Raw genomic sequence first — 22,579 nt, 5'->3', positions numbered from 1 at the left:
CTCTCTTTATGTATGTCTTTCTCTCCATATCACTACTTTACATAAATAGTGGCCTTGCACTCATGATGGAGATAAACCTATTTAGACAGAGTGCACAAACACAAGTGTAAGGACACTGACAGGGGTGTTGACCTGGCAGGAGCAGGATATTCGCTCTGATTACAATACTAACACGTTACAAGCGTGTCTTGGAGGTTTGTGATACGTTTGTAGGGAGTCTTGGGGGTTGCTGTTGTAACAGGGATCTTTTATGACAGAGTGGGGCACAAGGAAGGTTGTCTTATCGACACACACCTCTGCTCTTCTGTGTGCTGAGAGGAGCATGAACCTGTGGGTTTTAACCTGGCTAATTTATACACTCATATTGAAAGGGCACAGGCAGCATTGTGGATACCACAAAGAGCACTCTGGATAAAATGCTTAGCCATTTGGGGTGAAATATTACATGCACAGGTTTTTTTCCCCATTAAGAGGTCGTTAAACTCGGCTATCCTAGTCAATCCCAGTAAGTCTCAGGGATAAAGGTCAATTTGCTGAGACAGGTCGCGAGGCAGACACATTAAGAATCCAGGCCATGACGTCATGGTCGCAAAAGGAAATGTGCGTCACTTGAACAGGTCTTGTGGAAAACTGGGACACATCCGTTAGATTCAGAGAGGACATGTTTCCCTTTCTACAATGTGTAATACAATGTTTAGTACAATATATGCCTCTGGCCTCTCTTAGATATGGACTTGTGTTTTCTCTTAAATAAATATTACAACAAAGGTAAATTGAGAGTGGAAACCAAGCCTTACAGTAGAATGTGATTTCATGTTTTGGTGTGACATTACATGGTATTTTTAGCCACAATGACATCCATTAGTTCCCACACTTCCCTGATTGTGACGTGCCTGTTTCGACAGTGGAGCATGAGTAGGCATATCCCTTTCAATTAATAATATGTCTGTTCATTTGTTCTAGGCTAAATGTAAAGTAAACGTTTTTAAAGGCTCTGGGAAGTCTACTACTCTACTTGATTCACTCCTGTGGCGATTCTCTCTTGTTTAGTGGTTTCAAGTGCCACCTTGTGTTTTTACTGAACTGTAGATCAGTGTATCCAGGTGAAAAGCTTGATTAGTCAGGTCTGTACAGGTAGGTAACTACTACAGAACAGGAAGTGAGCTCACAGTTCTTGGGAGTAAAAGAAAATGTAAAAAAATGTGTTGCGAGTAAACAGAAACCTCGCGCTTCCTGGAATATTCTACTTGTATTGATTTAACGAATTATAATATTTTGTAATGCGGTGTTGTTGATTATTGACGATACGTGTTCTGAGTGTTTTTATAAGGAAATATAACATCAAACACAGCTGTTATCGGCGAACGTTCAAGGTAGGTGGTTTCATTTCAGTTTCACCTGTCAACAATCAATGTCATTCATACCTGCTCAGTAACTTCCTTTCGTGCAGTAGCCTGTTTTCTTCCACTCTTCTTGGATTTGACACGTTTTAAAGTTAAAGGTGCACTATGTAGAAATTGCTCTGCCATTTCCTTGTTGCTAAAATTCTAATAGTTTGCCAAGTATAGTGTGGAGAATCATTGTATCATCTAAACCGCTGTGAAATATCATTTACATCACCAAAAATATTGTATTTTCAGCTGTTTGAAGCTGGTGTACGAAACCTAAAGTAAAAGAGTTTCAAAAACGACATTTTTAAGAACAGGAAGCATATAAATAAAGCACATAGAACAGATCTACCGCTTATTAGACTTGCTTTCAATGAGAATTACAGATCTACAATTCATATTTTATATACGAATTTGTTCGGGTTGCCCAAAAAGTGACGTTTCAGCGTGAACAATTTAAGGTGTAAAATTAAAACTCACGTTTTTAAGGAAAGAATTGCTAAGCAATCAACAGAAACTGTATAGGCTTCTGAACAGCTTTCTGGTGAAAACTGGGTGTGTCTTGTTGTCACTAACTTGTGAAATGCACGTTGTAACTTCTTATCTAATCTCTATGACCTATGCTCAAATCATTATCCGCAGGTGAATGGCGATGCTTTTGCATTTATTCATACTGTATCAACTGCTTCCCTGTGGAAACTTTGCTTGTATGAGAAAGTTATTACATACCACAGGGACAGAGGACCAGTCAAAAGAAGGTGAGACATGAGTTTCCAAACATCTTCAAATAAAATTTTGTTATATTCCTAAATTATGGTATTAAAGTATTTTGTTTAAAAGTTTGCATAATTTTGTTCCACTCATGTGATTGAGTCCCCTAGTTTTCATGCAAGAGGAGCAGGCTAATGCATTCTTAGGACGCCATCTATTGGCCAACCGATTTGACTTTGAGCTCTTCACTCCTGGGAATTTGGAGAGGGAGTGCTTTGAAGAAGTCTGCAGCTACGAGGAAGCACGAGAGGTCTTTGAAAATGTCCCTCAGACTGTAAGTGATGCTGAGATGGTGTTCAGACAGAATTTTGTGTGGTAGGTCCAGTCTCATGACCACAACCTGATGTTGTCTTTATGTAACTTCGCAGGATGACTTCTGGAAAAAGTACACCGAGGGTAAGAGAAGTATGACTCAGTATATCTACATGTATGTCGCAGGTCAACTATTTTCCATTGTACTACTACTAATCGCACAGACTTTTCTAACTACACTGATGGGTACAGGGTGGCGGAAGACACCCTCAATCAGGAGGACGAAATGCAAAACATAATGCAGCCTATAGCCCAGCGGTTCAACTCAGGCCCTTAAGTTCTGCAGTCCAGTTTATTTTCTCCTTGATAGGTTTATTAGTCCATAAATGTTACAGGATGGCTGGAGAGAAACCTGGTTACAGTCTAGTTTAAAAAAGCACCATACACTGTGACTCTTAAGGAGAGTTAGCAGAGTTAGGAGCATATTTAGGAATCTTGCAGTGTGTCATACATGCAAAAATACTTCAGTTGGTTGTTTTTGTGTGATCCACAGATGAGGACACGCGGCCATCGCGGCTGGATGTGACTGCCCTGCTTGTGGGTCTGATCGCGGCAGGGGTGGCCATCATCATCTTCGGCCTGTTGGTCTGGTACTTCTGCAAGGGGAGTTGTAAGGATAACCTCTCACGTACAGGGTGAGTTAGATGAGGGACATTATGTTGACTGAATGACAGTGGTCACTGGATCAATAGTTTGAATAAGATCAAATGTTATTTGTCACATGTGCCGAATACAACAGGTGTAGACTTTACTTATGCTTACTTACAAGCCCTTAACCAACCATGCAGTTTTAAGAAAAATAAGGGTTGAGGAAAATATTTGCTAAATAAACTAAAGTTTAAAAAAAATATAAAAAAATAACGAGGCTATATATAAGCGGGTCAATGTGCAGTGTTACAGGTTAGTCGAGGTAATTGAGGTAATATGTAGATAGGGGTAAAGTGTGTGTGTGTGTGTATACGCACACATTCTTCAAAGGGATACTGCATCATTCCTGACTGTCTCTTCCAGCTCTGTTAGGGTGCGTCCAAGGCGCAGTAATGCCTCGCTGATCATGCGGAGACTGGATGAGGTCTCTCTGCAGCCTGTGCTCCTGCCCCCGCCGGAGGAGATTGACCCCCCAGGCCTGCCCTCCTATGAGGACGCCATCGGCAAATCCGGAACGCACGACGCCCCACCTCCTCCTTACCCTGGGTATACACACGCATGCTCATGTACACACACACACACGATTGTGCCGGTTGCTGCAGAGGAGGTCAAAGGGGAGTTTAAAAAATAAATTATTTAACCAGGTAGGCTAGTTGAGAACAAGTTCTCATTTACAACTGCGACCTGGCCAACATAAAGCAAAGCAGTGTGACACAAACAACAACGCAGAGTTACACATGGAGTAAACAAACGCACAGTCAATAACACAATAGAAAAAATCTATATACAGTGTGTGCAAATGAGGTAAGATTAGGGAGGTAAGGCAATAAAAAGGCCGTAGTGGCGAAGTAATTACATTTTAGCAATTAAACACTGGAGTGATAGATGTGCAGAAGATGAATGTGCAAGTTGAGATACTGGGGTGCAAAGATAAAAAATAAATAACAATATGGAGAGGAGGTAGTTGGATGGGCCATTTACAGATGGGCTATGTACAGGTGCAGTGATCTGTGAGCTGCTCTGACAGCTGATGCTTAAGAGTGAGTGTTGCCGACGTAAAATGGCTACCTAGTTAGCTGTGCGGGCTACTAGTGTTCAATCGGTGACGTCACTCGCTCTGCGACCTTGAGCTGGTTGTTTCCTTTGCTCTGCAAGGGCCACTGCTTTTGTTGAGTGACAGGTAATGATGCTTTGTGGGTAACAGTTGTCGATGGGTTCAGTGTCCTCCCTGGTTCGAGCCCAGGTTGTGGGAAGGAGATTGACGCAACCAACACTGTTACACATACCCCCAAAACTTGCTCTACCTATCTGAATTGAATTATAACTACAAAAATGTTCATACATTAAAATCTTTTTCAAAACATTTTTTTGTAAAATGTTTAGTTTATTATTTTGGTTTCTAGACAGTAGGGATCTTTGTAACCTTTTGCCTTGTTAGGTGAACAACATGTTAACTTGGTTGTTTCTTTCCCACAGGTCTCAACCTGGAAGTATTCGACGATAGCACCTTTGACCTCGCTGGATGACTGTCTCCATATTGAGCATCATCAAATGCTACTAAAGAGGTTTAGATCTATTTACTTTACGTGGTTGTTCTCCCCCGTGCATGTTCAACAGGTGATTTTATTGGATTGTAATACCTTGTGATAATTGTAGATCTGTGTGACTGATTACCTCTTCCATTACCTGCAATTTGCGATGTTTAGCATATTTATCTATTTGTACAAAATGTTTAGCAATTTTTCTGCATGTGCCAAAGTTGATTTATTCCTCATCACTTTATTCCTCACTTTTGAGTTGGACCTGCTTTAACCCATAACAACTAGTGAGGTAATAGTTGACATGATATATCTTAGTTTAACTGTAACCTGTCAACTGCTCTGCTTTTATAAATGGAAAATGAAGCATGAGAAACCGTATTGAGTATATACCAGTGTCGGCTGCTGAGGGGAGGACGGATCATAATAATAGCTGGAACGGCGTGAATGGAATGGCATCAAGCACATGGAAACCATGTTTAATATCATTCCACTGACTCCGCTCCAGCCATTACCACGAGCCCATCCGCCGCAGTTAAGGTGCCACCAACCTGTGGTGTACACACAAGTCTGCCTACTACTGTAACCTGTTGGTTAATGACACAATATGAGCATGGTGTTAGGACAGACTGAGAGAATTGACACTTCCACTTTCTCTGAATCATATTAGATGTACAGTGGCTTCTAAAAGTATTGGGACAGTGACAATTTTTTAGTGAGAAAGTTAGATGCACAAATATCATCATAGTCGTATCATTTCAAAACCAAAGTACATAGACAGAATGTGTCACTGTTCCAATACTTTTGGCGCTCACTGTATGTGTTGTAACTGCTCAAGTGGACTGTGTGAGTTTGATGACATCACACTCAGTGCTTGATTTGGACTGAAATACTATACGTGCCGGTACTCATTTACCTGTACTGTTGTTTATATAATTTATATTATATATTTTATATATATATATGTATGTCTGTGCAGGAACACTGCAATACTTTTGAGCTAATATTCTATAGGCGGTGCAGAAACTGAAGCAGTAGAACATTGTTGATGCCAGTACTCAGTTCCAGTGAGCTCCTGCCCACGTCAAGCACGGATCACACACTATGCTATTATGAGTGTCCCAGGAAGTCTTTGCTCTTTTCTGAAGCTCCATTCATTAATGAAGAAGAAACCTATCCATGATATTTATTGAAGTGCCTGTTAAATTGTCATAACAGGGTGCACTTTGTTTTAGGGTTTTACAACCTCAGGTTGGGATAATTCTGTTTTTATTTCTGGACACTTGAGTAGTGGGCTGTTTCTTTACCCATTCATTTGTAAAATAGGATACTGAATTAATACTGCTCACATCTGAGCATGACTTCTGTAAGGATTAGGAGGTATAGTGACACATAGATCTATGAATGATGTCAATGGTGAGGTTGACATCATGGGACAATGTGCTGGTGATGCTTGGTTTGACTGATTGTGTACTTTAAGTCTATGAAACATGTTAACTATCAGAGGATCATTTCATAAATTGACATTTTAATGATTGTCTTTGTCTCTGAAGAATGTTTGATTGGCGAAGTGTTAATGTTTACAGCAAAACCAAAAGCTATCATTATTTTGATCATTAAATTGTCTGCAAATATGATTTCTTACACAATTCTGTGACCATGCAAAGGTTTTTTTTTAAAGTCTGTGCAAAGGTCGTGTTAAAAATATATGATCAGTGATATGACTGACTATTGATGTCATTTCAGACAGGTAAAAACATTTCACAGAAACAAATATTGCTCCATTATTATACTGAAGGAAAATGATGAGAAAGAACTCTTCCAACTCAAGCAGGGTTGGCGGTGCATCATGGGAAATAAACCAACATGGGGACCTGATCCAAGTACCAAACCACCATGCAGTGCCTGCACAGTTTTTGATTAAGGAAAACGAACAATGATTATCATCATAACCTCATGCTAAAGAGACGCGGTTATAAAGTTTCAGAACTAAACAGCTGAACTTGACGGCGCCTAGTAATCTATGGTCCGGGAGAATGTGATTGTTTTGTCCGGCGCCGCGCTCGTATGTGTGCCTACTGCTTCACAAAGCGCCATCGGGGAAGTGCATCACTCCCAGCCTTCGACGGATGATGGACCGGAATTACCCGAATTCCAGTTTCGCAGACCCGCTGGCTCCACCAGCACAGACCGTAGCCTGGGCCTATGAGCGGAGCACCGCTAGCATAAAGCCAAGGTAAATGAGATGAAGGAGAGGGCGGGTCACCTTTCACGGAAAATTCCGGTGATGGAAGGCCTAGCACAACAAACAGAAATGTGACGAGCTTTTAAAGTTAACGCGTCGTGTTATGGAACAATTGGGTCGAGGGCTTGACATATGAATATAAAGTTACTGATCACTCATTGAACAGTGTTTTGGAAATGTTGGACACCCCTAAAATCTGTAGCACGCCATCAGCTACGTAGCTATGTTGCACGTTAATTGTCAATATGCACAATTAACTATCTTACATGCAAGAATGCAATTATGTCGAATAGTTCAATCAATTATTCGATCGTTTAGAATGAACCATATTTAACTAGGAAAGAAGTCGCCAGACAGATCCGCTTAATCACACTGATGTACGGGTATATTTGCATAGCTAACTAGATACGTTGTTGCGCGTAAGGTTGTCAAATCCGAGGTGTTTAATTCGCTGATAAACTGGTCATTGACATGGTCTCAAATTTTAGGAAGTAGCTTGACTGGTTGGATTCTGTTTTGACTGAAGGTGAAGTCACAGAAAGACTGGTGTTTTGTACAGTTTGTTGACAGCTGTCTGACGTCTACATCGTGGTCAACTCTGAATGTTTACTTCTTCAGAGCATCGCTATCATTTGACCATTGAACAAAATGATGAATATGAAAGTCGTGCTTGTCACATGTATATTTGGGAGGCTCAGTGGTGTGGTTGATAATGTGTATTTTTTTTGGTCCACTCTCTGTGTGGAGTTAACCTGAATTGAGTTAACCTGAATTGCCTGTTAAAATATCCTGTTTTATAAATGGATAGCGCTGAAAATGTGGGACACCAGCTGCCCTAGTTATGGTATCTGCTGAGTACAGACACACAGCGAGAGACTAAATGAAGTTAGTCCGTGCCGTAACAGTTGATCAGATATGTGGATATTGAGGTTGTCTTTAGCTAAACCTTAACTACCTGTTTTCTGACATTAAGTTGAAACACATTTGACAGAATCATGTCTCTCGTCTTGGCAGACTGGGCTCTTCAACTCATTTCCATCTGGATGAAGAGAGGAGCCCTCGTTAGTGGTGTGAGTGGGAATCTCTGTCCAGACATGAACTGTGGAGCCCCACACAGTGCCTCTGGGGGGCTGTGCCACTCACCCTCCTCCTTCCACCTCCCACCCCCAGGGCCTGAGGAGACAGGGAGAAGTAAAGGGAGAGCGAGGGGCTGGTTAGAGATCAGTCACTTCTCAGGTTATGGAGGGAAACTGAGATTGACACCCTTAGGGGGGAGCGTGGGGTCTTGTTTTAACCTACTCACCAGCACATGTTTAGTTGAACAGTTTTAGGGGTAGGTAAGTTAAATCAGGGAAGGTAGCATATCAGACAGGTGGGTTTTAAAACAATTTTTAGTTGTTTTTTTTACGGTGAAGCTGTTCGTACTAGTACTATGTTATTACATTATGAAAGTAGGCTAGACTGAACATGCTTGAAGCCTGTTCCTGAGTTCTCTCTCCAACTGCTCATTGTCCCTGTGAGTGTTCTAACCTCCAGGAAAAAGGACTTGGCCAGCGTCTGTCTTTAGAGAGAACGGTGGATTCACTCTAGAAAAGACACTATCCCACTCAGGGAGGAGGTGGAGCTCACCACCTCCTCATCATCCCTGAGTGCGATAATGTCTTCCTGACCTTTTACTTTCTCTTCTCTGTGTGAAAGCACCAGCGTTTTGGTTGGTTTCTCCAAACTGATCACAGTGAGAATCAGCGTTTTGGTTGGTTTCTCCAAACTGATCACAGTGAGAATCAGCGTTTTGGTTGGTTTCTCCAAACTGATCACAGTGAGAATCAGCGTTTTGGTTGGTTTCTCCAAACTGATCACAGTGAGAATCAGCGTTTTGGTTGGTTTCTCCAAACTGATCACAGTGAGAATCAGCGTTTTGGTTGGTTTCTCCAAACTGATCACAGTGAGAATCAGCGTTTTGGTTGGTTTCTCCAAACTGATCTCCAAACTGATCACAGTTCTCTCAAACTGATCAGCAGTGAGAATCAGCGTTTTGGTTGGTTTCTCCAAACTGATCACAGTGAGAATCAGCGTTTTGGTTGGTTTCTCCAGCGTTTTTTGGTTGGTTTCTCCAAACTGATCACAGTGAGAATCAGCGTTTTGGTTGGTTTCTCCTGAAAGTGAGAATCAGCGTTTTGGTTGGTTTCTCCAAACTGATCACAGTGAGAATCAGCGTTTTGGTTGGTTTCTCCAAACTGAAAGTGAGAATCAGCGTTTTGAAACTGATCACAGTGAGAATCAGCGTTTTGGTTGGTTTCTCCAAACTGATCACAGTGAGAATCAGCGTTTTGGTTGGTTTCTCCAAACTGATCACAGTGAGAATCAGCGTTTTGGTTGGTTTCTCCAAACTGATCACAGTGAGAATCAGCGTTTTGGTTGGTTTCTCCAAACTGATCACAGTGAGAATCAGCGTTTTGGTTGGTTTCTCCAAACTGATCACAGTGAGAATCAGCGTTTTGGTTGGTTTCTCCAAACTGATCAGTGAGAATCAACTCAGGGAATTTAGCTTTGACTTGGGTCCTAATTTGTGACTAGCTTATCTCTCCCTCACCCTTTTATTGTAGATTAGTAGGGCTGTGTTAGTGAAACACAGGGACAGAGAGAGAGAAGCAGATGAGATGACTCCCAGCTGAGCGTCCCCCCAGACAGCTGTTTGTCTCCTGACTAGAACATCAGTCAGTCTGCTCTGTGTTCATCGCACCGGGACGTCTCGTATTATCTGAATAATAGGGAAATGGGACATGTTCATCACATGGTCACAAAATGGAGCTGAACAGACTGAATCGTTCTGGGGTCTTTTGGGTGGGTGGGGGGCCTGTGACGATATCAGTATAACAATATTTCTTTGATGGCAAAAATAAAAACATGAAGCAGACAACTCTTCGGTCCTTTAAAAACCTGCTGTATGTAAAATATTGTGAGCTACAGATGGAAAATAAATAAATGTGACTCTGGATGACATAATGTTTGCTTCCAACATTAGGGCTGTTTTCCTAAAGAAGTTACATCCGCTTCGGGTTTTGTTTCCTTGTCAAGATGCTAATGAGTATTGTATCTACCGGCCCTAGTTGTTTTTACCACATGTTTTGATGGAAAGTAGTATCTAGCTAGCTGTTTGTACAGGGCCTTTCATTCTCAAGTTCTTATACTGACAAGGCTGTTTTGATGCTCCAGTGAATTGTAAAGTGCGGAATTAAAGTTTCATTGGATGCGAATATAACCCAAGGTTCATAAGGTAGTCTGTCCTCTTAAAACGTCTCGCTCTCTGTTCTTCTTCTGCCTCCACTTCTGTGTGTGGGTTAGGCCTTTGTGGGTTTCAAGACTGAGGCCAACATAAAAATATCCCAGAGCTCTCATTCATAACCCTGTTATGACTTGTAACAATCTCCTCACCCTGCTTGGGTTCCCCTGTACAGTGTACATGAATAATTCACCTCTGGGGATGCCAGTCTCTTTGTGTCACTCTGGGGGGCTGTGGAAAGGGCAAGAGAGAGCACCAGCTGGTTGTCTAGCTACACGGACACTATTCATGACAGTGCAGGTTGATAGTGCTGCATGTTACCCTGCGGTAGCTCAGCTATGAGCAGGGAACAACAAGTGTGTCTGCTCTCATGTTGTGTGTGTGATCCCTGTTTAGTACAGCAGTCTTCATATGAGCTCGTCTGACACCCTGTTATAATCAATACTAGTGTTTCTATAAAAATAACTTTATGTTTGAGTTCTGTCAACGTATATCATTTTCTAATCTGTTTAACTCTGTTTCTAATGCTAAACAAATAATAACCTCTTATGTGACTGTCAACTAATATTATCAATGGGTGAGATGTTTTATATATCAAATGAGACCTGTCCTGCACCACATTTTTAAGGGCCTCCATTGTGCCTGACACACTTTTGTAAGCTTGCATCATGGGCCTATAAATACCGTCTGGGTCTCTGTGTGACAGGGCAAGGTCCAGGGGCTGACAGGGGCACAGTGTGCTGTTGTGATGGTGGTCACACCGTGTTGTTGATGTATGGAATACGCTTGTCTGGTTTAGTGCCTCCGGCATGGTGAGGTTGCACAGTAAAGGTGCAAAATGTGCGTGTGTTCCTTTCCACAGTGCCAGTTATGGTGCCACACACCTGGAGTCGGAGCTCCTCCATCGGCAGACCTACGCCTGCACCCAGCTGCCCACCTACACCACTACCCATCACCCTACAGGTAAGATTTAATAAAGGACTACGAGACTTGTTTAATGAACTGTAGAGGGCTGCCACTCTGTGTTGTTATTGGAGGAAGACCATTAGGAGAATGTTACTGCGCCTGCATCAGTAACCGGTCATGTCTAGATGGATACAACTTTTGTCAAATTTGACATTTTTTCAGCGAACCCGTTTCTTAACCTAATTCACCTAACCTGCTCCGAAAAGTACATTTTTGACACAATCTGTATCCCTTCTAGACATAACCTCAGTAACCTCATGACATGTTCTGTCTCTTCACCGCCTCCCCCTTCTTCTACCTCTCCCAGGTTTATCGGGGGGGTTTGACTCAGGCACTAACACTACTGAGACCTCTGTCATGAACTTCCTGTCGGCCATGGAGTCTAGAGCCCTGCAGCAGGCTGGTCCTGTCGGGGCCTCTCTGCTCCCCCCCTTTAGGACCACCACGTGGCAGACCGGTGAGGCCACACACAGTATATACACACACCAAATGGCTGCCATTTTGCACACTCAGTTTTGAGTGTTGTGAATTATTTGTTGTCGATTTATGAATTGTTTTGTGCGTCATGAATTCCAAAGAAAATGACATTTTGAATTGAGGCACCAGGCTGGTTTCAATTGGGAAATGAGACCTGTATCCATTCCACTCAGTTCATATATTAGACCTTGTTGGCCTTGTTCTCTTTCTACCTCTCTCTCATGTTTGGTTCATCTGTCGTGTGTGAGCTGTGTGAGCTGTGTGAGCTGTGTGAGCTGTGTGAGCTGTGTTAGCGGCTTGTTTTTGTCTGTATCATTTTATATTTTGTTTGGATGTGAACTTTATTCATCTTTCTTTTTTTTTCACTTAGGCGCCAACCCCACCACAGAGCTGTTCCTCACCGGTGCCCTTCCTACCAGCGCCACGTTCCCCTACCCTGCCCCCCTCTCCTCTTATCAGCACCCTAGTGCCTTCCCCTCGCGGAGCTACGCCACCAGCCCCTCCCTGGCCCTCCAGGACCACGCCTTCAGCACCTCCACCAACGGCCTGCTCTCCTCCCACCTCGACCCCCTGCTGCAGCTTAAACCCAGCCAGGCCACGCTACCTACCTCCCTGGCCTTCGACCGCCTCCCCACCCCCTCCCTGGGCACCGCCCTCCCTCCCCAGTCATCCACATATCGCTCGGCCCAGGAGTCGGCCCCTCACCTCCTGCAGCCCCAGTTTGGGCTACTGCCCTTGGCTACCCAGTCAGCCCCCCAGCCTTACGGGGTGCCCGTCTTCTCGGGCTCCATCGAGAGAGCACTCCAGCGGGAATGTAGTGTGATCAAGCACCACCAGAGGCCTTCTAGCAGCAGCCACGCTGTCTCGGAGCAGCTGCCTGGCTTGCAGCATTCTCTGCAGGGCTACCTCGGCTCAGGCAGCGGGGATGGCTCCTTCCAGCAGGACCCCTCGAGGCAGACCACAGTGCCCTGCAGCACCTCCATGGGGACGGACTCCTCCCAGGGGGTCAACGGTGCGCAGCAGCCTAAGACGGGTGTGCAATCTCAGGCCTACCCCTCCTCCATCCCCTCCCCCTCTGGGTACTGCTCGTCCTCTACGGGTGCCAAGACTAAAGACTGTTCTTCCAAACTGGCCCCAGATGGCGGACCCCAGTCACAGGGTGGCTCTCCAGAGAGCTACCCCTCCCCAGGGCAGGGGCCTGGGTTGAAGCATGGTTCGGTGATTGCCAGCCAACAGACTCAGCCATACACATCGGCCCCGCTGCCCAGTCTGCTGTCCACTCTCAGCCACTCTCAGAGTTACATCACCTCCCAGGCTTACTCCTCTTCCTCCTCAGACCTCCTCAGGCCTTCTCTCTATAAGACTCTGCCCTCCTTCTCTGGCCATTCAGGCAATGTAGCGTCTGTCAGTCAGTCCCTGGTCTACTGCTCCAGCCCTGGGCAGAGCCAGGAGGATGTGGGCCAGTACGGAGCCCAGGTTCAGGGCCTGTGTCTGGGCAACGCCTCTCAGAGCTCCCCTGCCAGCCACTCTCAGGGTGCCCCTAACGTGAGCTACCTGTCTCAGGGGCAGGCTACGGTCACTCAGTCTCAGAGCTACGCCGCAGGACAATCCCTCAGCGCCCCCTACCCCTCCGCCAGCGCCCAGAGGTTACCCACATCAATATCGGGCCAGGGCTACACCCCCTTCTCTTCAGCCCCTCCCCTCGCCTTACAGAACAACTGCAGATCCTCAGTACAGGACCTAAAGCCAGCCTACTGCAAACTGAAACTGGAAGGAGAGATCCCCATCGAGGACCTCCAGGCTCTCCAGCAGGTCTCTTTAGAAACCTCCAGCCTGGGGGGCAGTGACAATGTGGTCTACGTAGTCTCCAAAATGGATGACCGTTACAACACTCAGAGTGTGATCCGGAGCAACTCGCGAGCTGAAGACCAGCTCATGGGTCCAAAGACTAGGACCAACGCCCAGCTCATGTCTTCCCATGAGGAGCTCAAACAGCACTCACTCCTGCTCAAAGGGCCCGAGCCACGGCAACAAAATCACCAGGCCAACGCCCAGTCTGCCCTGAACCACACCCAGAACCAGTACATCAGGGTCCCCAACTCTCAGGTTCTACTGGAGCCTAATCGGGACCAGCAGATGGTCCTGATCCAACAGCCTCTCATCCACTGTGGTCTCAACCCTTCCAAGGTGCAGCTGACCCCGGGGTCAGGCCAGGTCCAGTACCTTCACATGGAGGGAGATCATCTGATCAGCGTTAGCCTTAATGGCAGCCAGAGCCAGCCTGGGGCAGTAGGACAGAACACCATCACGGACTCCTCCATACTGCACCTCTCTTCGCCAAAAGACCCTTACAGCCAGTCGACCAATCAGCAGCAGTCGCAGGACACCAAACACCATTTCGCCCTGAGCTCCATCTGCTTCCCAGAGTCCATGCTGCTGGCGGACGAGAGGAACATCCTGTCCAACGTGGACGACATCCTGGCTGCCACGGCAGCCGCCTGCGGTGTCACGCCGCAGGACTTTGTCAAAGCCACGTCCGGCGCTGCTGAGGGCGGCATGCCCGACCCCAAGGGTCATTTCCAGACTGGGGACACCAGGCACCAGTCACCTAGTTTCTCCTCTTCATCTTCCCAGACCTCCATCATCACCAACACTAACTCCCATAACACCATGACCCTGACACTCAATGGCTCTCCTATGACCTCAGACGGACACCAGTTTCCTAAAGGGGAGGGGCATCTGGGGCAACAGTACTCAATGTCACACTCGCACACCACTGTAGTTGACCCCAGGCACGACATGGGCGCCGACAAGGGTTTGCTACGGAAGCCCGGAGACGAGCCAAACAATATTTCACCCAAAGGACAGTCTGTTTACCCTAGCAACAGGGCCGATGGCAACCCCAACGGAGGCCACTCTGAGAATGAGTACCACCTGGCTGGCCTGGGGTACGACCCCTCAGGGAACCTCAACAGAGGCAAGCCCAATAAGCAGAACCCCAAAGGGTCAAAAGTCATCAAGAGAGAAGACGGCCTTGACGAGTGTCCCTCTGACGGCTTTGTCAACCCCAAAAAGAGGGTGCGCTCCAAGGCTTCGGCCAAGCCACCCGTTCCAGAGGAAGAGAACATCCAACCAAGGAAAAAGACAGTCCAGGCCAAGAGGCAGAACTCCCGGGGCAGCGACCCCACCAGCTCCCCCTCCACCTCGGAGGCGGCCTACGACAGCTACCAGCAGCAGGAGAGGATGAGGCAGAAGATCCGTGAGGTGGAGGAGCAACAGCCAGAGGTCAAAACAGGCTTCATCGGCTCCTTTCTGGACTTCCTCAAGTCAGGTCCCAAACAGCACTTCTCCTCATCCCCCGTACGGACCCCCAGTCGCTCCCGCAGGCCCTCGGCTTCGTCCAAGCGGCCACTGTGCGCCATACCGCCTCTACCTCTGAAAATACAACCTCCATCAGCCCCTTTGATAGGCGATGAGGGCCTTGGGGTTGCGGGGAGCTCTCAGCAGCAGCGTCTGGAGGAAGAGCTCCAGAAGAACCTGGAGACACTGCCATCGTTCAGCTCGGACGAGGATGAGAGCAGCGCTGGAAAGAACCAGGCCCTCCAGAACAGCATCAGCTCAGCCCTGTCGGCCCTGGACGAGCCCTCAGACAGGACACACAAAGCGGGTAAACATGGATGGGCTGCCCTCACAAGCCCTTAGGATTCAGTCATCTGGTTTGTTAGTTATCGGTGTAGTGCGAGACAGCATTGTGCCCTGATTGGATACCATTTAAATAAAATGCTTTGTTTTTTATCTCTAAAAACATTTTCATAAATCAAGGAAAATATGGCTTAGGGCATTCATTAGTTCCCATGTTAAATGTAACTACTGGAATTAATATCTAATACCCTAACCTCTATCCCCTCTCTCCTCTCCCTCTCTTCTCTCCATCAACAGACAACAGACTCTCCAACTCTCCCCTGAAGCCAGACCAGGTTCCCAGCATGCCTCACTCAGCCTCCAAAGCCCAGGAGCAGCAGACGGCTGCACCGAAGGAGTCCTCGACAACCGTCTTGTCATCATCGGTGACTGGGTCGTCGGGGCAGGAGGGGGCGAAGCCGGCGCCCCCAGGCCAGCTGGCCGTCCAGCTGACCAGCGTGGCTATAGAAGGACTGACGGACGAAGAACTGTCGGACAGCGGGGGAGAGGGCATGTACCGGGAGAGGGACGAGTTTGTGGTCAAAAACGAGGACACCGGGAGCCTGAAGGTGAGAGGGATGGGAGGGGATTTATGTGAAACCTTGGCAGAGATTCACATTTTTTTCTTTTTTTCCCCTAATGCAGTTAGTCCAGATATATAAAACATATTTATTTCTGTGTCTCTCTCTCTTTGTCTGTCTGTGGTTTGTTCTATTGATCCATGCTGAGACTTGTTCTACTCGTGTGTGTGTGTGTGTGTGTAGGTGACATTGACAGCAGGACAGGAACCCCCAGCCATCTGGAAGGTCCAGAAAGCTCTGCTGCAGAAGTTTGTCCCTGAGCTGAGGGACAGCAAGAGAGTGTTCTCAGCCACTAACAGTGTAAGGACAGGTGTACATCTGATTAGACATGCATGCACACACACTCACAGATGATGATTAGTGTGTGTGTCTACATCCGTTCTAGTATCTGGGCTACTTTGGTGACGCTAAGACCATGTACAGGAGGGTGTACGTCAAGTTCCTGGACACAGTCAACAAGAAGGAGTACGTCCGGGTCTGCAACCGCAAACCCCGCTGCAAGCCCATGTCCTCCATGAGGTACTGATATCTGTTCCGCTACTTATTTACCTCAATCTGTCTCATCTTCATCATTCTGTATCTGGTTTCATTCATTTCTACCTTCATTCTCTCCTCCAGAGGCTCTCAGGCGAAGACACTGCTCGGTCTGAAGACTCCTCCCCGCTCTGTGAACTCTGACCCTCTCGCCACGCCCACATCACAGAAGTCCCAGTCCAAGCCCCGCACCAAGCAGCCCAAGACCAAGGCAGAGCCCCCGCCCAAGAAGAGGAGGAAGTGGAAGGAGTACTCTCCGTCTCCCTCCGAGTCCTCTCCTGAGGATGAGGCTGAAGATGATGGTGAGGGTTGATGCTTTAGAGGGCCTACATTTAGGCTCATTCCAATGGGTTTGATGACTTGATGGAGCTCTGCAACTTCCTCTGTTATGTGCTGTTTTATCTCTCTTGTTCATCCCTCGTTCCCTCTGTTAATTCCCTCTGTCATTTCTCTCTCTGTCTCAGAGTTCACTCCTCCAGTGCCGTTTTCCTCTCGGTTCCTCAACACCAGGACCATGAAGGAGACGTTTAAGAGCTTTGTAGAGCTGCTGATCAGCGTCGCCCTGGATGCAGACGTGATGAGCGCTCTGGAGAGGGAGAACGGTGGGTATACCCCCAACAGAGGGGGAGAGGGGGATGGTTGGTGCCCCCCTTCCAGCATTGGTGAACATCCCGCGTCCCTCCTGTGCGCGTACCCGCCACATCTATTTCTATGGGAACAACCGTTGTTCATGACACGTGCTGTTAACACCCCTCTTGTTGGTGGAGAGAACATTTTGTAGCTTTTAAGCTTATTTCCTGCATTTCTATACATTATGTCATGGGGTGCAAAGAAAATTGTGTGTTTTTCAATCAACATTTCTTGCAATTCTATACATTTTACCATGTCTAATGTGTTTGTGATATTTGAGTGAAAAAAAAAAAAAAAAAAAAAAACTATCTATGGGCTATAAAACGTTAGCTGACATGGGCTAGTTATTCTAGACATTTCTGCCAAGTTCTAAATAGATCTCTAAGGTATATAATGACTAACATGACAAGAGGAACTGATGATGCAATACCCAATTTCTGCATTTTACTGTTACAACTTTCAACAGTCACATGAAAGCCGGACTGAGTTCCTTAAAAAAAGATTTGGGAACGACTGCCATAGGGGGTTAGGGACGGAGACAGGTGTATTCACGGAGGAGTAATCAGGTCAGGCATACCTGAGGGGAGAGAGGGGACGGAGACTGGTGTATTCACAGAGGAGTAATCAGGTCTGGCATACCTGAGGGGGGCGGAGACCGGTGTATTCACAGAGGAGTAATCAGGTTGGGCATACCTGAGGGGGGAGAGAGAGATGGGACGGAGACAGGTGTATTCACGGAGGAGTAATCAGGTCTGACATACCTGAGGTGGGAGAGAGAGAGAAAGGGGAAGGGAGTGGAATAGTTGTTTGTAGAATTTAGGAAGCTGATCACATTGTTTCTGGGGTTCAGATGAGCTGTTGCTGCCCCACATGAAGAGAGTGGAAGGGATGATCTGGGACAACAGGCGACGCCTGCTGCCCAGACTACGAGTGGGACAACTCTTTAAGGTTTGTGTTTTAGCATTCTCCTGAAAATAAATATAGGCCTCTGCCTTCCTCAACAACCTTTAATTGAGTACCTCTCACATTGTCTCTGTCCTCAGACTGCGCTGGACAGCTTCCCAGAGATCTCCGTGGTAACAGAGCTCAACAAGGATGGGGAGACTCCAGCCTTTAAGGTGCGGCTCAGTGGGAAGGCCTACAACAGGAAGAACATGAAGCCTTCCAAGTCCCCCAGCAAACTGCCCCTGGTAAGAGGCTCTATGTTGACACTGCTATTTACAGTGCAGGCCAGAGGGAAAGAAGAAGCCCTTTCTGGTTTTGTCCAGTAGAGGGCGTCCTGCACTCAGTTTGTGTCTCTGATGCAACATGTTTCTGTGACTGCTGGATGTGACTGCATTTAGTTTTTGATGCTTACTTGACCAAACTGTGAAGTCTGCGTGGAGTGTTTAGGAAAATGTAGTGTAATGAACTCTGTTCTCTCTGTCTCTAGGAATACACAGTGGACCAGCAGAAACCACAGTGGTTCTCCCTGTACCATTCTCTACAGCATTACAAGTACCACACATACCTCATGTGTCAGGAGGAGGTGAGACAGCACTCTGTGTCTCTGTGATTGGCAGAGTGTGACCACATGTCCCTGCATGTTGGTCCTGCAAGCAAACAATCATGTCCCACATTTTATCAACAGATTGAAACTCCCTCCCACCAGGCTACACTGTCCCCCAAAGTCATCCCGTTGTCCCACATTTTATCAACAGATTAAAACTCCCTCCCACCAGGCTACACTGTCCCCCAAAGTCATCCCGTTGTCCCACATTTGGGTATTTTAAATGTGGTCACCCTAGTGGGGGCATGCATGTGCACTGTGTGCCCCAGTGGGTCTGTGGTGGAATAATTCAGGGATGCTAAGAAGAAGAACATGTACAGGAGTGTGTCTGTGGACAATACACACTAACCAGCTGTCTAGTTGGTCCACATTGCCCTCAGTCTAAACAATACACACTAACCAGCTGTCTAGTTGGTCCACGTTGCCCTCAGTCTAAACAATACACACTAACCAGCTGTCTAGTTGGTCCACATTGCCCTCAGTCTAAACAATACACACTAACCAGCTGTCTAGTTGGTCCACATTGCCCTCAGTCTAAACAATACACACTAACCAGCTGTCTAGTTGGTCCACATTGCCCTCAGTCTAAACAATACACACTAACCAGCTGTCTAGTTGGTCCACATTGCCCTCAGTCTAAACAATACACACTAACCAGCTGTCTAGTTGGTCCACGTTGCCCTCAGTCTAAACAATACACACTAACCAGCTGTCTAGTTGGTCCACATTGCCCTCAGTCTAAACAATACACACTAACCAGCTGTCTAGTTGGTCCACGTTGCCCTCAGTCTAAACAATACACACTAACCAGCTGTCTAGTTGGTCCACATTGCCCTCAGTCTAAACAATACACACTAACCAGCTGTCTAGTTGGTCCACATTGCCCTCAGTCTAAACAATACACACTAACCAGCTGTCTAGTTGGTCCACATTGCCCTCAGTCTAAACAATACACACTAACCAGCTGTCTAGTTGGTCCACGTTGCCCTCAGTCTAAACAATACACACTAACCAGCTGTCTAGTTGGTCCACATTGCCCTCAGTCTAAACAATACACACTAACCAGCTGTCTAGTTGGTCCACGTTTCCCTCAGTCTAAACAATACACACTAACCAGCTGTCTAGTTGGTCCACATTGCCCTCAGTCTAAACAATACACACTAACCAGCTGTCTAGTTGGTCCACATTGCCCTCAGTCTAAACAATACACACTAACCAGCTGTCTAGTTGGTCCACGTTGCCCTCAGTCTAAACAATACACACTAACCAGCTGTCTAGTTGGTCCACGTTGCCCTCAGTCTAAACAATACACACTAACCAGCTGTCTAGTTGGTCCACATTGCCCTCAGTCTAAACAATACACACTAACCAGCTGTCTAGTTGGTCCACATTGCCCTCAGTCTAAACAATACACACTAACCAGCTGTCTAGTTGGTCCACGTTGCCCTCAGTCTAAACAATACACACTAACCAGCTGTCTAGTTGGTCCACATTGCCCTCAGTCTAAACAATACACACTAACCAGCTGTCTAGTTGGTCCACATTGCCCTCAGTCTAAACAATACACACTAACCAGCTGTCTAGTTGGTCCACATTGCCCTCAGTCTAAACAATACACACTAGCCAGCTGTCTAGTTGGTCCACATTGCCCTCAGTCTAAACAATACACACTAACCAGCTGTCTAGTTGGTCCACATTGCCCTCAGTCTAAACAATACACACTAACCAGCTGTCTAGTTGGTCCACATTGCCCTCAGTCTAAACAATACACACTAACCAGCTGTCTAGTTGGTCCACATTGCCCTCAGTCTAAACAATACACACTAGCCAGCTGTCTAGTTGGTCCACATTGCCCTCAGTCTAAACAATACACACTAACCAGCTGTCTAGTTGGTCCACATTGCCCTCAGTCTAAACAATACACACTAACCAGCTGTCTAGTTGGTCCACGTTGCCCTCAGTCTAAACAATACACACTAACCAGCTGTCTAGTTGGTCCACGTTGCCCTCAGTCTAAACAATACACACTAGCCAGCTGCCTAGTTGGTCCACATTGCCCTCAGTCTAAACAATACACACTAGCCAGCTGTCTAGTTGGTCCACGTTTCCCTCAGTCTAAACAATACACACTAGCCAGCTGCCTAGTTGGTCCACATTGACCTCATTCTAAACAATACACACTAGCCAGCTGTCTAGTTGGTCCACGTTGCCCTCAGTCTAAACAATACACACTAACCAGCTGTCTAGTTGGTCCACATTGCCCTCAGTCTAAACAATACACACTAACCAGCTGTCTAGTTGGTCCACATTGCCCTCAGTCTAAACAATACACACCAACCAGCTGTCTAGTTGGTCCACATTGCCCTCAGTCTAAACAATACACACTCACCAGCTGTCTAGTTGGTCCACATTGCCCTCGGTCAAACCTCCAGCGTGATGTTTTGACTGCAGAACGGAGACGCCGTATCAGCAATGACCACTGAGTGTCATGTTCAGATTAGAATAGTATTGAACCTAGGTTATCTCTTCAGTAACAACCCCTCTATATGTGTAATTGTTTGCGGCTTGTGCCTTTGTCAGGCAATATGTCACGCCCTGGGCAGTGAGGGCCCTGGGCAGTGAGGGCCCTGGGCAGTGAGGGCCCTGGGCAGTGAGGGCCCTGGGCAGTGAGGGCCCTGGGCAGTGAGGGCCCTGGGCAGTGAGGGCCCTGGGCAGTGAGGGCCCTGGGCAGTGAGGGCCCTGGGCAGTGAGGGCCCTGGGCAGTGAGGGCCCTGGGCAGTGAGGGCCCTGGGCAGTGAGGGCCCTGGGCAGTGAGGGCCCTGGGCAGTGAGGGCCCTGGGCAGTGAGGGCCCTGGGCAGTGAGGGCCCTGGGCAGTGAGGGCCCTGGGCAGTGAGGGCCCTGGGCAGTGAGGGCCCTGGGCAGTGAGGGCCCTGGGCAGTGAGGGCCCTGGGCAGTGAGGGTGGGTTGTTTTGTGGTTGACGTGTGGGTTGTTTTGTGGTTGACGTGTGGGTTTTGTGGTTTATGTGTGGGTTGTTTTGTGGTTGATGTGTGGGTTTTTTGTGGTTTATGTGTGGGTTGTTTTGTGGTTGACGTGTGGGTTTTGTGGTTGACGTGTGGGTTGTTTTGTGGTTGACGTGTGGGTTGTTTTGTGGATGCTGTGTTGCAGATTGCGTCATTGCGGGTGCAGGCTGGTGACATGGGGCAGGAGGAGACTGTGCAGCTGTGCATGAGGAACGGAGCCTGGGTGGAGGGCCTGTTCGACCGCTTCGGAGAGCTCCTCAACCAGGTGCAGCAGGCCTGCCTATAGCACGGACTAAGAGGGAGAGAGAGAGCTGGAGGGAGAGAGGCCTGCCTGTAGCACAGACTGAGAGAGAGCTGGAGGGAGAGAGGCCTGCCTATAGCACGGACTAAGAGGGAGAGAGAGCTGGAGGGAGAGAGGCCTGCCTGTAGCACAGACTGAGAGAGAGCTGGAGGGAGAGAGGCCTGCCTGTAGCACAGACTAAGAGGGAGAGAGAGCTGGAGGGAGAGAGGCCTGCCTGTAGCACAGACTGAGAGAGAGCTGGAGGGAGAGAGGCCTGCCTGTAGCACAGACTAAGAGGGAGAGAGAGAGCTGGAGGGAGAGAGGCCTGCCTGTAGCACAGACTGAGAGAGAGCTGGAGGGAGAGAGGCCTGCCTATAGCACGGACTAAGAGGGAGAGAGCTGGAGGGAGAGAGGCCTGCCTGTAGCACAGACTGAGAGAGAGCTGGAGGGAGAGAGGCCTGCCTATAGCACAGACTAAGAGGAGAGCTGGAGGGAGAGAGGCCTGCCTATAGCACAGACTAAGAGGGATGGAGGGAGAGAGACCTGCCTGTAGCACAGACTAAGAGGGATGGAGGGAGAGAGGCCTGCCTATAGCATGGACAGAGAGCTGGAGGGAGAGAGGCCTGCCTATAGCACAGACTAAGAGGGAGGGAGAGAGAGAGAGAGCTGGAGGG

At 47.4% G+C, this 22,579-nt stretch overlaps 2 protein-coding genes across 2 annotated transcripts; both read left to right on the top strand.

The window, feature by feature from the left end:
* The first annotated feature begins 1,159 nt into the window (after positions 1 to 1,159).
* prrg4 (proline rich Gla (G-carboxyglutamic acid) 4 (transmembrane)) lies at positions 1,160 to 6,193 on the top strand. The gene is made up of 7 exons (XM_042316752.1): positions 1,160 to 1,373; positions 2,031 to 2,146; positions 2,270 to 2,433; positions 2,528 to 2,555; positions 2,965 to 3,106; positions 3,483 to 3,665; positions 4,596 to 6,193. The coding sequence occupies exons 2-7, from the start codon at positions 2,035 to 2,037 to the stop codon at positions 4,621 to 4,623; spliced, it is 657 nt and encodes a 218-aa protein (XP_042172686.1). The 5' UTR covers positions 1,160 to 1,373; positions 2,031 to 2,034; the 3' UTR covers positions 4,624 to 6,193.
* A 129-nt stretch (positions 6,194 to 6,322) lies between these two features.
* Positions 6,323 to 22,043, top strand: qser1 (glutamine and serine rich 1). Its single transcript, XM_042316751.1, has 13 exons — positions 6,323 to 6,893; positions 11,048 to 11,148; positions 11,459 to 11,608; positions 11,999 to 15,295; positions 15,568 to 15,878; positions 16,074 to 16,190; positions 16,276 to 16,409; positions 16,509 to 16,726; positions 16,889 to 17,026; positions 17,905 to 18,002; positions 18,098 to 18,244; positions 18,487 to 18,582; positions 21,771 to 22,043. Exons 1-13 carry the CDS (start codon positions 6,787 to 6,789, stop codon positions 21,909 to 21,911), a joined length of 5,055 nt encoding a protein of 1,684 aa, XP_042172685.1. The 5' UTR covers positions 6,323 to 6,786; the 3' UTR covers positions 21,912 to 22,043.
* Positions 22,044 to 22,579: the final 536 nt, after the last annotated feature.

The sequence above is a fragment of the Oncorhynchus tshawytscha genome, unplaced genomic scaffold (assembly GCF_018296145.1).
Source record: "Oncorhynchus tshawytscha isolate Ot180627B unplaced genomic scaffold, Otsh_v2.0 Un_scaffold_18560_pilon_pilon, whole genome shotgun sequence".
Lineage (NCBI taxonomy): Eukaryota > Metazoa > Chordata > Actinopteri > Salmoniformes > Salmonidae > Oncorhynchus > Oncorhynchus tshawytscha.
This window is presented reverse-complemented; position numbering and strand designations above follow the sequence as displayed.

What these genes read in the sequence shown, in the direction of transcription:
- prrg4 (XM_042316752.1), top strand. Translation starts at nt 2,035, where the DNA reads ATGGCGATGCTTTTGCATTTATTCATACTGTATCAACTGCTTCCCTGT. An exon ending in TTGAAAATGTCCCTCAGACT is followed by an intron (nt 2,434 to 2,527) that starts GTAAGTGATGCT and finishes GTAACTTCGCAG; the next exon opens with GATGACTTCTGGAAAAAGTA. An exon ending in CCACCTCCTCCTTACCCTGG is followed by an intron (nt 3,666 to 4,595) that starts GTATACACACGC and finishes TCTTTCCCACAG; the next exon opens with GTCTCAACCTGGAAGTATTC.
- qser1 (XM_042316751.1), top strand. Translation starts at nt 6,787, where the DNA reads ATGATGGACCGGAATTACCCGAATTCCAGTTTCGCAGACCCGCTGGCT. An exon ending in AGGACACCGGGAGCCTGAAG is followed by an intron (nt 15,879 to 16,073) that starts GTGAGAGGGATG and finishes GTGTGTGTGTAG; the next exon opens with GTGACATTGACAGCAGGACA. An exon ending in GGATGAGGCTGAAGATGATG is followed by an intron (nt 16,727 to 16,888) that starts GTGAGGGTTGAT and finishes TCTCTGTCTCAG; the next exon opens with AGTTCACTCCTCCAGTGCCG.